The following is a 14,913-nucleotide window of genomic DNA, read 5'->3' on the forward strand; positions in this document are numbered from 1 at the left end:
CGTGTGTGCTGTTGTAAAATTGATTATGAGTTCGTGTTTTAAGTCCACTTTACGTACAGTAAGGCTAATTGGGACTGGACCTACAGTTTAAAGTGGGATCCGACTCAGTATGTGTCTTCACCGGGTATCGAACCCGGGACCCCTTGGTTACAAGGCGATGACGCTACCACAGTTCCATCGGGGAGGCCAGTGTTCTAAAATTGAATTACGCGTCTGACTACCATGCTAAAGGTCCCGGGTTCGATCCCCGGCCGGATCAAATCCGGGAACTTTTCTAACGTTGGAAGCGGCCCCGGCGCCCACCCAACATCGAATGACATGGGTACCTGGGGGAAACCCTTGGGGATAAAGGCGTTCAGGGGCGTGATGCTGATCACATCACCCCCACTCACGACCGGATCAAGAAAGTGTGGGTCGTTACCCCCACACCCCCTATACGCCTTCATGGCGCGGTGCTAAGCACAGGGGAGCACTTTTACTTTTTTTTTTACCATTTGGCTTGAGTTGCTGTTTTAAGTTCACTTTATGCACAGTAAGGCTAATCGGGACTGGACCTACAGTTTAAAGTGGGATCCGAACCACTTGTGCCTCCACCGGGTATCGAACCCGGGACCCCTTGATTACAAGGCAATGACGCTACCACTGCGCCATGGGGGAGGCCCTTTTTTTACCATATACATACATATAGCCTAGTATGTGGTTGCATGATAAATTCAATTTTAGAAATATGTGTGGAGGTTGAATTTTGTACCTCCCCCCAAAATGAAAAACGTTCCTACGCCACTGGTTGCTTTCATTTTGCTATTTTCACACTATTAAGGAATTTTAATAGTCAATGGTCTTTGTCCCCTTCTTGTGCGGCCCCTATGCTATAGACTATTGGCAAATCCCCACTGAAGTCAATATCAGTATTTGGAAGTAACTACTTCCCGCTGCCCATTTCAATTCAAACTGCACATTGTCCGAGTCAATGTCGAACAACAGCACGTCTATCGTTATCAAAGTTGACAACTGAATTGTTATGAGATTGCAAGAAGGAACATGGAAGCAATATACGCAGTTTTCACGCAGCCTTGAGAACAGCACAATTCCAGAGAAACAAAACACATGTCCGTCTCGCTCTAACGGCGGGCTTAGATGTATCGTAAAGTTGAAAGATATGACCAGTGACGTAATCGTACGCCGGCGTTACCAGTATTTTTTGTAAGGGGGATCAGGCCATCGATAAATCTTAGATAGTAGAAATTATAATAATCATTCATTGATTTCAAAAAAGCATATGATTCGGTGAAAAGAGATAAATTATATAATATATTAGTAGAGTTTGGAATACCTAAGAAGCTTGTTAGTATGATAAAAACATGCACCAGTGAAAAGTAAAATTCGTGTGGGTATTAATATGTCTGACAAATTTACAATTCATGATGGGTTAAAACAAGGAGATGCATTATCTCCATTGCTCTTTAATTTTGCCTTAGAATATGCTGTTAGGAAGGTAAAAGAAACTAAAGAAGGACTAAAATTAAATGGTGTGACTCAGTTGTTAGCATATGCAGATGATGTAGACTTACTGGGGGATGATGTGAATACAATAAAGAATAATGCTAAAATATTTTTCAAAACTGCTAAAGAGATAGGTTTGGAAGTTAACAAAGAGAAAACTAAATATATGCTTACAGGCCGAAACCAAGTGTTAGGTAATAATCAAAATCTAATTATTGATAACAACTCGTTTGAACCAGTTTCCAAATTCAAATACTTAGGAGTAATATTAACAAATGAAAATTATATTAAAGAGGAAATAAAAAGTAGGCTTAATTCAGGAAATGCATGTTTCTTCTCTCTTCATAAACTTTTGTCTTCTCGTTTAATATCTAAGAAACTAAAAGTTAAAATATACAAAACAGTAATTTTGCCTGTAGTATTATATGGATGTGAAACTTGGTCCCTTACATTGAAAGAGGAACATAAATTGAGAGTATTTGAAAATAAGATTCTTAGGAAAATACTTGGACCTAAAAGGGATGAGGAGACAGGTGAGTGGAGAAGGTTACATAATTTAGAACTACATTATTTGTATTCATGTCCAGATATTATTAGAATAATTAAATCAAGAAGACTTAGGTGGGCAGGCCATGTGGCACGAATGGGAGAGGAAAGAGGAGTTTACAGGATTCTTGTTGGGAAACCTGATGGTAAGAGACCTGTAGGAAGGCCAAGACGAAGATGGAGGGACAACGTTGAGATGGACCTAAGGGAAATCGGTAGGGATGGAAAAGAGTATATAGAACTTGCTCAAGATAGGGAAAGATGGAAGGCCTGTGTTGCTGCAGCCATGAACCTTCGGGTTTAAGAAGGCTAGGGAGTTAGGAGTTAGTTATAATAATCATTATATTTGTGGTAATTTGTGTACAATAATATCTGTTATAAAGTAGAACAGAAATTATACTACAAATTATTATTATTATTATTATTATTATTATTATTATTATTAGCCTTGCAGAGATGTTTCTATTCCGTTGAGTGAATATCCAGAACATCTTTTTATTTTTTTAAAAAAAATTCATACAGTTAGTATACTAAAATGTATATTTATTCTATTTTGTTGTTAACTATTACACACCTCATTCACGGAAAAAATTCTACACAACAAATATTCTAAATCAGCGATATATCGATATTTTGGCATCCCGTATGTCGATACTCTTAGCTACAAGTTGCTTCCCCGATGGCGTAGTGGTAACGTCGTCGCATTGTAATCAACGCGTCCCTGGTTCGATACCCGGTGCCGGTGGTTCGGATCCCACTTTCAACTGTAGGTCCAGTCTCGATTATTCTTCCTGTGCACATAGGCGCCGACTCCATGGAGCTTAAGGGGGGGCTCGAGCCCCCCCAATGTTAACGATGTGGTGCAGAGCCCCCCTAATAATTTTGCTTAAGAGGATCTAATGTATTATTTTGCTTCTCTTGTAAAGTTTACTCTGAATTGTGCCACATGAACTTAACTTTAAATACACATTTGAAATGTTCTAGACCATCAATTTGGGGGGGGGGCTAAACCATTAACTTTGGGGGGGGGCTGAGACGGCTAAACCATCAACTTTCGAGGGGCTATGACGAGAGACAGCAAAACACATGACTTATGACTTATGACTTATGCTAAGTATGTAATTATGAGTATTGTTAACATTTTTACTAAAAAGAGTTTCAAAAGACGATGTGAATGAACTAGGGTAGTGGATGGAACGTTCGGGCTACAAATGGCTCTCACGCGACATTCAGAACGAGATCATTGATATGTTAGGGAGATCTATTTTGCGCTCCGTGGTAGCAGATATTAAAAGTCGGGAATATTTTGCTATTATGGTTGACGAAACTGGTGACATATCCATTCGTTGACAATTAATATTCTGCATTCGAACTGTGAATAAAAATTTTGATATATTTGAGGAATTCATAGGCTTTTATGAGATTCCGAACACTGAGGCCAAAACTTAATTCATTAATTTATTTCAGTGATCAGAGCCCCCCAATAATTTTAACAAGTCGGCGCCCCTGCCTGTGCATAAAGTGGACTTAAAAACAATAACTCGAACTCTTACCTAGAACTTCAGTTCAATCATTGTAAAATGAATCTGACCTCATTTTGCGGTTGGGTTTGTTTGTATAAACGATTTATTCAGCTTTCTTCAGCTGTGCTGAATACAATTCCTAGAATCGTGCAGCTGCATCATGCACCGTGTGATGTGGCAGATGGCACGTAGTCAGAAGTCAAGAACTGTAGGCTTTGTGGGAGTTGAAGATGATGGCAGTGTATCCATTAGAAAAGTACACAACACATGAATTTACCATTAGTGGCACACTTATCAGGGTTACCAACTATAGCAATAATTCACTGAAACTGGTGAATTCTGACAAAACCAGAAAGTGTTGAACAAATTGGAGCACCGTTTACGGTTCCACAGTTCGAACAAGTAATCGATAATTATATTACGGTGCTAATGTCTGAAGACTGACAACAGTACGTGACAGTGTTGTCCCTCGGTCTAAGTCAACATCGATTACTCGCAAACTACTAGGAATCCAGAGATAAAACTTGACTCGAAGATCTACCGAATATCAAACAAGGAGAGGGCACAGCTGAGCTTGGGAAACTTGAGTTTGAAACGGGACTTTGTGTAGTGGTAGGGTACCCTGTAGATATTGAGATGCCAAGGTACTGTGGCGCACTAGCCAGCCATTTCCGAGAAAAAGAGCTTCAAAGTTTCGAAGCTTTCCAAACGTGCCTCACGAGACGAAGATATTGTCCCACTGCCAAGTGGCCAGAGGTAAAGTTTCACGTGCCAAATATTCTGGGTTGGATTCACGTTCAATTTTTCTTTTTTTATTAACTCGAGCAATTATCGTTTTTGCCGGCGTATAAGACACACATTTTTTTTAGGAAAAAGCTTATAATTGATTTTATAATTAATTTACAGTATTTAAAATATAAAGTAATATGTATGTCTACTTTCAACAAATAACTTACCTAATTTGACTAGGAAAGAATAAATTTTAATCTTTTCGTTACAGAACAGAGAAAATTTCCAGAAATAATTTATTGAGATAAAGATGAAATACCATTTTATTATTTGAGGGGGGGGTGTGTTCAATTATTCCGCGCCGCGAGAGATTAAATGTTGGCCTGAGCAATTACAAGATTTCATCAGATCCAGTGGTTGACAACGAACTTAAACCAAACGTTATACTTCTCAACAAGTCTATGCATAATCTAACTGTTGACGTTGATAATTATGCTATACTTAATTTATTAATATTTAATTTCAAGAGAACATATTAATTAATGTACGAAGTTAAAACATTAGAAAGGTATTAACTATAGTGGGCAAAAGGACCTGCGCAGAACCGTGTGTCCTGTGCATCATACTCGCGCATGGAGGAGACTGGTAGAGTGGAGCATGGTTCTCTATGGCCCGAGTTGAACGGATGGAGGGGAAGATGCGCGAAGGCTTTTTGCCGAAGGCTCTCTCGTTTGTGGTCGCTCTAATTGTAGAACTGTTGAGATCGTGGCATTGACTTTTAGTCTGGTCCGCGGTCACGAAGGTTGAGAACCAATGCGGTACATAGAGACGATACAAAAACGAAACTTGGACTTCTTGCACAAGTTTGCGAAACATTGTCTTGTTTTCATCATTTCGAACTTGTTTAAGGGACTCTAGCAACACTGAAATGTATCGATTGAATAAACACATCATGTACGCATGCGCAGAGAGTCGAGTTGCACAGATCACAGCAGGCATTGAACGGGTTTCAAGGATACATTGAACCTCGAAAGGAACACCTGTTGCGAAGCAGACATTGCCTTTTAAAACCTCATGATACTTTAAAAAGACTAAACTATTCTTCATTAATAATAAAAATAAGAGGACTTGCTTGCTTTATTTCTTACAGAAGCTGAGCACTGAATTCTCTCGCATTTCTTTGTATATTCGTTATTTCACGTCGCAGGCCAACCCGATGACGTAATGGCGACTCCGTTGTCTTGTAATAAAGGAGTCCCGAGTTCGATACCCGGTTGAGGCACATAGTGGGTCGAATCCTACGTTAAACTGTAGCAGACCTACGTGGCGGAGGTGTTATGACAGCGTGCCACAAAGACAGGGGTCCTGGGATCGAATCCCGGACTGAGCATGAGTGTTCTTTGTGACCGTCCCTTCATAAATTTCATGATATCACCACTCATCTCATCATTTCATCACATTACTCATCGTCGCGATTAACCAAAAGTTACAGAAAGGCGACGTTAAATAACAAAAATCAAATCAAACTTTAAATTGTAGTTTCAGTTCCGATTAGCGTACCTGTGCATAAAGTGAACTTCAAAGTTCAAACTCTCATAGTACATATTTTACATATTTTAGTTGTAATTGTATAATTTCCGATATAGATTCCATATTCATGCTCTTAATACATTTTTCCATCTCGTGTTAAATACTAAAGGTTTTCCGTTCATTGTATTTGGTCTGTTATGTACTATTTTCATTTAAAACCCTGCCCATAAACAATGCATCCGGTCCACTTTATGCACAGAAAACCTAATCTGGACTGGACCTACAGTTTAAACTTGGATCCGAATCACTGTGCCATGTGCCTCCACCGGGTATCGAACCCGGGACCCCTTGATTACAAGGCGACGACGCCTTCGCCAACCAAGCTCAACCTTTTGCGGTGAAATCCATTTCATATTTTAAATATACTTCCCTACTTCATGAATTGAAAAATTGAAGCATATTTTGTGTTTAAATATTGAATTACAATTAATATCATGTAAGCCTAATGCATTTTGCCTCCTCGATGGCGTAGTTCTAACGTTGTCGCCTTGTAAACAAGGGGTTCCGGGTTCGATGCCCGGTGGAGGCACATACTGGTTCGGATCCTACTTTAAACTGTAGGTTCAGTCCCTACTAGCCTTATTGTGCACAAAATTGACCTAAAAATACAAATTCACTTAATGCATTTTGTTTACCTAAGTGAGCCGCTTGTATAATGAAAACTGCCATTCTAGTAATTGTAAGCCATATTTAATTCTATATATTGACATATCTAACACTTTCATTGGTACATATAAATCCGTATTCAGATTGTTACCATTGAATGGAAATCGGCGAGCACGGACCTTAACGTGAGGAGCGTCGCCTATATCCAAAAAACGTATGGTAAAAAATAAAATGTTTCTCTACCTACCTCCTGATCGCTTAGTTTCCGGTTCGTAAGTCTGTCCTCCAGACGCCCTAGGAACCAAGCGAAATCCTGACCTGCCCATTCCGTCAGTTTAAACTTGATTCCACAAAGTCCTTCGAACCAGCCTCACATTCACCTTCGTTCTGCACAAGGATCACGTGATCCAATCGCAGTTGTCGTATACCACTTTCATCTTTCTATTATTACGTCACCGCCACACAAAATTGCATCGGGTACATGTGGGAAGTCACGAGCTATCAGCGCTACCTATCGGTCGACTCGAAATGTACTTTCACGTGGTCCTAAATATAAATGCGTTACGTAGTTGTGCGCATAGACAAACCAGCGAGACGAAGTGGCGCTGCGTGTTGACAATAATCTTTTTCATTTTTCTTCCCTGACCACGTTGTCGCGTTCTAGCGTAGATTGATAGCCAACAAGTACATCCATTGAGAGTACACCCAACAGCAAAAGAATTGTTGTGCAAATTGTCCATCACCGTAGCTGGCGTTTTCCTCCAGTTTGGTTTCCACAATATACGGATCATGAATTGAAATAAAAGAAACGTCCATAAGTAGAGAACATGTTTTCTTCTTCTTCTTTATTGGCGCTACAACTCCTTAAGAGGTTTTGTCCTGCTCAACTATTTTCTTCCATTTAATTCTATCCTGGGCATCCTTCTTCCAATTTGAGATCTTCATTATTCTAATATCGTTTCTAACATCATCTTCCCATCTACCTTTAGATCTACCTACTGGCCTCTTGACAAATGGTTTCCATTTATATATATCTTTTTGAGTGTTCTCTCATTGGACAATTGTTCGATATGCCCTAACCAGCTTAATCTTTGGGCTTTTATGAATCAAATTATATTCTTATGCTTAATCAACTGGTCTAACTCGTCATTTGTTTTTATTCTCCAAGAGCCACCGCTCAATTTGGAGGGGCCAAATATTTTTCTTAACATTCTCCTTTCAAATATTAGTAATTTTTGTATTAAGCTATCTTTCAGGACCCATGTTTCACAGGCATATGATGTCACTGGTCTAATGATTGTCCAATATAACTTAAGTTTTGATTTTTTTGAGAGTAGATTATTTTGTAATATTTTTTTATTTGCATAAAAGCTTTGTTTCCTGCTATAATTCATTCTCTTATTTCTTCTTCTATTGAATTATTGGTATTCACAATTGAGCCTAAGTATTTAAAAGATTCAACATTATCAATACTCATTGTGTCTATTATTAGTATATTCTCTTTATTTGGTTTCCTCCCACATTTCATATATTTTGTCTTACTTTCATTTACTATTAGACCATATTTTATTGCCTCATTTTTCAACATTATGAATGTGTCTAGCATGGCTTGCTTTGTTCTTGCCATTATTAATATATCATCAGCATAGGCAGATAGCTGTTTTAATCGGGTAGAGATATTACCTCTTATTTCAAGCTTGGATATTATCACATCCATTACTATGCTGAATAGAAATGCTGACAAAGGGTCACCTTGTTTCACTCCAGATGTTACTTCAAACTGATCAGTAAGATCATTATTAATTTTCACTTTGGCCCTAGTATTCTGCAGTGTAATTTGGATAAGGTTTACTAGTTTTACTGGAACATTAAAATGTAATAGGCATTCAGGGACTAATGATCTTTTAATAGAATCAAAGGCATGGGTATAATCTATGAACACATTATGTAGCTCGACATTAAATTCATGACATTTTCCATATATCTGTCGTATCATGTAAATATTGTCTATGGTTGATCGGTTAGGTCTGAAGCCCATTTGGTATTCACCAATTTGATGTTCTACAAACTCATTTAGTCTGTTGTACAATAAGATAGCATATATTTTATAGATTACATTTAACAAAGTTATTGGTCTAAAATTCTTACAGTCTTTACGATCACCTTTCTTAAACATAGGGCAAATTATTCCTTCCAACCAGTCATCTGGGATCTGCTCACTATTCCATACTTTAAGTATAAGGTTATAAATATTTTTCTTTAAGGTTCGTTCACCCATTTTAATTCATTCTGCTGAGATATTGTCTGGGCCTGTAGCTTTATTATTCTTAAGCTTATTTATTATGGTATTTATTTCAGTATATGTTGGGACATCGATCTCTTCATAATTTATCTGATTTACATTTCTTAGGTAGGTATTGTCATGTGTTTCTTCATTGTTTAAAATATCGCTGAAATATTGTCTCCATCTTTCCAATACAAGTTTCTTTTCCTTGTTTATCTTTACATATTGGAATCATTGAATTTTTTTCTTTGTTAAAAAATTTCATTTCTTTATAGAATTTCCTAGTTTCATTTTTCCTACTTGATTCTTGGATTTCTTTGATTTTATTATTTATCCATTCTTTCTTTTTTCTTTTACAGATCTTTGTGGCATTTTTCCTGTTTTGTATGTAGTCTTCTTGGTTTGCTCTTGTTCTTCTGTTTAAGCATTTCATTCTTGCTTTATTCTTCTCATCTATAGCTAATCTACATTCTTCGTCCCACCATTCATTGAATGTTCTCTTTTTCGCGCATCTCGTAGCCGGAGCCCAAATCATGGAGTTTTAAACCGCACGGCCACTGTGCGGAACAGAATCCTAATATGACTGATATTTGTCAGACAGATCTGCTGCAATCTTATGAATGGGTATTATAATTTAGTATTGCTCTTTTTCAACCATACTCCAAGAGCTAGATCAGGGGTTTCCAACTGGCGGCCCGCGGGCCGCATGCGGCCCCCGTTGCCTTTTTCTGCGGCCCGCGAAGCCGGTTTGCAAAATACGTTAATTTTATTTATTTTTATTAAAATACGTTATATTTTTACTGAAGGAACGGAAGCTCTGTGAAGAAAGACCATATCACAGGTAGAATTGATTTTGCAGTCAATAATGATCATCAGAAGAATCTAAAGTGACGTAACTTTCTCTTCACATCATGCATTCCACCCCTTCACTATGTGGAATGAACTCGCCCGCTTCCGCGAAGGCTTCACTCTTTGTGTTTAGAAACAAACTGCGGCGCTATAGAGATCTGTTTCACTACGCACGAAGAGATTTCCAGTGTTCCAACTCGGATTGTACTGTGACTGATTGTTAAAGTTTGTGCAAATATCGAAATGAGCAATATCTCCAAAAAACGTAAGATTGAAAATTAAAATAGCTTCTCTCGAACCTGAATTGCGTGATTTGCAAGGCGATGTGTTCCTTCAAACTAGGCAAGAAAAGGGGCCAGAGTTTTTCAAATACCTTATAAAGGAACGCTTTCCAAACCTTTGTAGCTTTGGTCAAAGAATGACATCAATGTTCGGCAGCACATACACGTGTGAAAGTGTTTTTTCTTCAATGAAGTTTATCAAGAACCGTTACAGAAGCAGACTGGCAGAGTCTTCACTCCTTCACCTTCTGAGACTTTCAAATACAGAAATTCAAATACAACTTTAATAAAAGAAGCAGATCGGACTCAATTTTCACATTGAACACTTACTATGAAGTATTCTTATTTGTATGGTGTGTCTTTAATTTCTTTCAATTCATCAATAAGAATTGGGTTTTTGTGAAATAAATTGTAATTATACAATTTTGATTTGTAATTCCATTGTTTTATTGCCTCATTTTCGAAATTTAGGTCATGCAAAAGTACTACATTTTCAGTTCAGTACTTACAATTTTTGTAATTTTTAATCCCCCCCCCCCAAAAAAAAATGCGTCCCGTCTATCAACTGCTGGATATAATTTTGGCCCTCGGACCTTTTGAAGTTGGAAACCACTGAGCTAGATTATACATGAGAAGATCAGTCAAGACATCGGTAATGTCACAAGAAAGCACAAGTGAAGTGCAACTATGATCAAGTGTATGCTTCCCGTGGAGTATTATTCTTGTGTCTGCGTTTTAATGTTGCGAATGAAGTCCATCAGTGCTTGCTTCTTGGGGGAGTTTTCAGCTTTTGCTACTGAAAACATACAACCGTTACTTTTTGGTCGCTTATGAGTCGTTTTCATGATATTTCGATAGATTCCTCAGCTCAGAAATTTGCTAGACCACCGATCCCATAAACAGGCCGAAAGTGGCAAGTGCCATGAAATTGGACCAGGATTAAGGAAGAAGAGTTGACCTGCTGCTGATAATTCTGCGAATAGGTGTAGCTCTACTGCATCTCGTTTCACTTGCACATGACTTTATTGATGGTGAAACGTACTTAGCGAAAACATCAACTTTGATACATAACGGGTAAAAATAAGACTCTTTCTTTATGAAGAGTCTGCTAGTTCTCCTAAACATTGTGCTGATTTGGGTTTTCCAATCCTCTGGACAAGAGCCATATCATCCACAATTGAAAATTCTTAGTATTTATGCAGTGAAGAATATGTTTTTCCAGTAAGTATATATGAAAGAGACGATTTGTAACCAAACAGGAGTGATCCATCAGGTTTGAAATGCAAAGCCGTTGACTTTGTATCCCAGAAGGTCTTTGGTTTAAAGTTTGGTATTTTGTCATCGTAAACTAGCATCAGCATTACGGCCAAGAATATGCTATAACATGACTTTGGTGAATTTTCGGCCTTTGCTCTGTGCCTTTATCATTGTAAAATCTGGGTAAGTGTTATTTGAGTGAAATTCAATTGACGATGATGGTTTGCAGAGATAGTTCTTCCATTCAGATAGAAAAATAGGTTTCAATTTTATTTCTTTGTCTATTTAGTAGATACTTCAAGTCTTATATCATCGTAAAACGGACATTTAGTATCTTACAAAACATTTATAGGAAGTATCTCCAACCAAGAACTTATCACGCTTCTTGTTCTTACAATGAATGACCGAATTGGTAATTTTACTTTTTGACCACCCCTCGCACATCATTTTTAAGTAATATCATCTCAAAAACTGTAAATAGTTACGAATTAAACATGTATGCAAATGTACATGAAGGTTATATGTGTTTTCTTCGTTATATCTTGGTAAACTGAACTGAAGAGTTTGAAATGCGAGGTTAAAAATCTGCGTTATAATACAACGCCGACAAATATGTTTTGATTCATAACGTCGGAACTAAGAGAGATATCTTCTTCAAATAATTTGCAACATAATCATGAGAAACTGTACTTTACATTTTATCATAACCATATTTTCGATCTGATTGATATTTGCCATGTTATGAAACGAAATACAATTCCGAGAGCAGGGAAAATATTTTCTTTGAAAGTTTTTTTGTTTCTATATTCAACGGGCAACACTAAAACTTAATATTAATGGTAATTTTATACTTTGCTGGAGTTTTCTCTCTCGAATGACACCAGTTTTGCAAGTCTGTGTAACATAGTAACGTTTCTATCATGAGAAACAGCAAGCTAAGTGTATTTGACCTGCCGCCATTTTTTCAATCCAATATGGCGGCCACTGTCCCAGGTTGCGTAGTTGGCAACATCACTTCTTTAACTCTCCATGATGACCTCTTTCAGAAAAATAGTGTTGCCGCTTGTGCCGGTGACGTTCCTACGACGTTCATTTCTAGGCACATTTTCGAGGAAAAGTCGCTCTACTATAAGGAATGATTGCAGAATCAGTCAATTAACATTTCAAGAGATGTAAAAGATGGAGGAAAATGTAGAATTTGTATGATATTTATAAATTTTATATAACTTAATGAGCCCCTCCCACGCACACAATTTACTTTCATTAAATACTGTTAAATTTTTGATAAATGGGCTTGAATTAAAAGCCCCCCTGATAACCCATGAGGCCCCCTGGAGATCACTTTTAGCTACGGGCCTGACCCCCTGAAATAATTTGACACTCAAGATTCATTAGTTAGTAGTTTAACGTAAAAGCTCTCTTGTCTACATTATCTTCCTATATATATAAAAAAAACACTACAAAGAACATATTACACTAGTACATTGAGGTACTAGTCAACTCACTTGATCTGTGCTCTTGAAAACTTTGTAAGGAAATTAAAATTGTTTAAAATGAGTGCAAAATTCCAGTGGACTTTCGTCGCTCCGCGTGAGAGAATTTGGAACTACCTCTTCAAGCTTGCATTGATATCGAAGATATAACGTTGAACGCTTCGTGGAGAACAGAGATCGACTTTATTGTGTTTCATTACATCGTTAACAATCACATTTAAATATTTTCAGTGCCTATTAACCTATGTCTATGCACAGTCACGGACACATCTGGGTTGTAGTGCTCTCATTGGCTTTCAGTTTTAGTGGTCCTGTTACAACCCAGAAGCGTTCGTGACTGTACAAAATAAAGCTAGTGGTTTCTCATAACAATCTCATAACTGGCCATTCCGATAATAGGATAAATTATACTTAGTCTTCGAACCACCTAACTATAGATCGACCACAAGGAAAAAAACCTTGGACGAAAAGTCCCCGCGCAACTTTCCCTTCTTCCCTTCAGTTCGGCCCATAAGCAAGCATGGTCCTCTCTCTCCCTCCCCTCCTCGCAGGAGTACGGTGCACTGGAGTCGCGGGTCTGCGCAGGTTGTTTTGCTCGTGGTTCCACTATAGTTGAGTAAGTACTTTAAAGCAAGGTCCGTAAAGACTTTCCCCTACCCCGCTTCAAGAGGTCTGACCATAACAGCCCCTTTTCCGCGGGGGACGGGGATCGTAAAGTTGTGACGTCACCGCGGAAGCAAGCTTTCCCTCTGCTTTGACAAGGTCATTTAAAAACAACGACGAGGCTAGGCGCGTTGTATTCTAGGCTATCGCCGAAGCCCAGATTAAATACAGGAAATCATCGAATATTAAATGTGACTGATGCTTCACTCTCAAACAACGACCGCAGGTGAAAACGATAGTATAACACCCGCGACTCCTGTGCACCGTACTCCCGCGAGGAGGGGAGGGGGAGAGTGGACCATGCTTCCTTATGGCCCAAGCTGAACGGAAGAAGAAAAGACTGCGCGGGGATTTTTCGACCAAGGTTTGTTTTCCTTGTGCTCGCTCTATACATGGGGATGGCCTCCTTTCCTTTAAAACTACCACCAGGCTTCAGTGGTTAAATTCTTCCCCGACCAGCGCCTGGAGGCGGTGGTTGCGTATTTGTAGTATCTTCCAAACCCAAGTGTGGACAGGGAAGTCTTCACTTTACAACGGCGATAAAACCTTACAGCGATGCCAATTCGCTAACCAGCATGGGATTTTTCCCAGGTAAGGAACATTTTGAAACTAAACTACTATTACAGGAACGGGAAAAGAGTGGCTGGCATGTGATAGGGAATTTGTCCTTTAGGCCAAAACAACACTGTCCCATCGAACACATGCAGAACTCACACGCCGCTGACCTTCAACCAACCACGCTTTACTATGTCTTCAACCCCTTTGATCCTTTGTATATGACTGGCTGGGGTAGACTGACTGGTCGGAGATGACAAAGGGCATTTTGCGAGTGGAAATCGCGTTGAAGGAAGTTTAAGAAAATTAGGTTTCTTGCTGCGTGGATTTTCTTAAGTGTATTGCGTCGTGTAGTGAACGAAAATGAATGACATAATTAACGAACTATTTTCCGAAACAATTTACTCTGCTTTTTCATGAGGATAAACTTCAAATCGTGAAGATATGCAGACCTCTGGCATCGCAAAGAAGAGAAGAATGGATTTGATTTGTTATTTTGCGTTGCTTTAGTGCCACTTTAGCTAATCGCGACGATGAGGATGAGTGACGATACGATGAAATTCATGAAGGGACATTCACAAAGAATATCCATGTCTATGCCTCCATTTGAAACCGGGTCCCCTGGCGTTGTAGTACGCTGTGCTAATAACCATTTTACCACAGAGGTTGCCAAGAGAAGAATGGAGTTCCTGCTCAAATTAAATATTCAAGGTAAGAAGTTTATTATACGCGTATATTTCATTCTCGCACGTAGTCCTACATAAATATTCCACAATATGGGCCTCTATATTTTATAAATAACCATGAAATATTTGAAATGTTTTCCTTACTCTTTCTATATTAATGAAACAGTGATATTTTTATAATTATTAGTAAATTGCAATGTATGTATTTTAATCGCAATGTCACATCACCTTAAAATTCAAGAAATTGAACGAAAAAGAGCCTCCCATTTGAACATTATAAGAAGAAATAGCCCAGGTTCTGAACCCAGCATACGCCACTGGACGAGGCGTCAATATTTTTCAATAGTT

General features: G+C 38.4%; 1 protein-coding gene across 3 annotated transcripts in view; it reads right to left on the reverse strand.

Moving 5' to 3' along the window:
• MFS3 (major facilitator superfamily transporter 3) overlaps nucleotides 1–14,913 on the reverse strand; it is a 304,225-nt gene that overhangs the window by 43,147 nt on the left and 246,165 nt on the right. The window contains exon 1 of one of the 3 annotated variants that reach the window (XM_083142119.1): nucleotides 6,745–6,953. The exons of the other annotated variants lie outside the window; for them this stretch is intronic. Within the exon in view, the coding sequence (XP_082998245.1) occupies nucleotides 6,745–6,823 (79 nt within the window). The 5' untranslated portion in view covers nucleotides 6,824–6,953. Of the gene's footprint in view, nucleotides 1–6,744; nucleotides 6,954–14,913 lie in introns of those variants that run through there. 3 annotated transcript variants of the gene reach the window in all.

The sequence above is a fragment of the Lepisma saccharinum genome, chromosome 20 (assembly GCF_977018435.1).
Source record: "Lepisma saccharinum chromosome 20, izLepSacc3.1, whole genome shotgun sequence".
In the NCBI taxonomy this organism is placed as follows: domain Eukaryota; kingdom Metazoa; phylum Arthropoda; class Insecta; order Zygentoma; family Lepismatidae; genus Lepisma; species Lepisma saccharinum.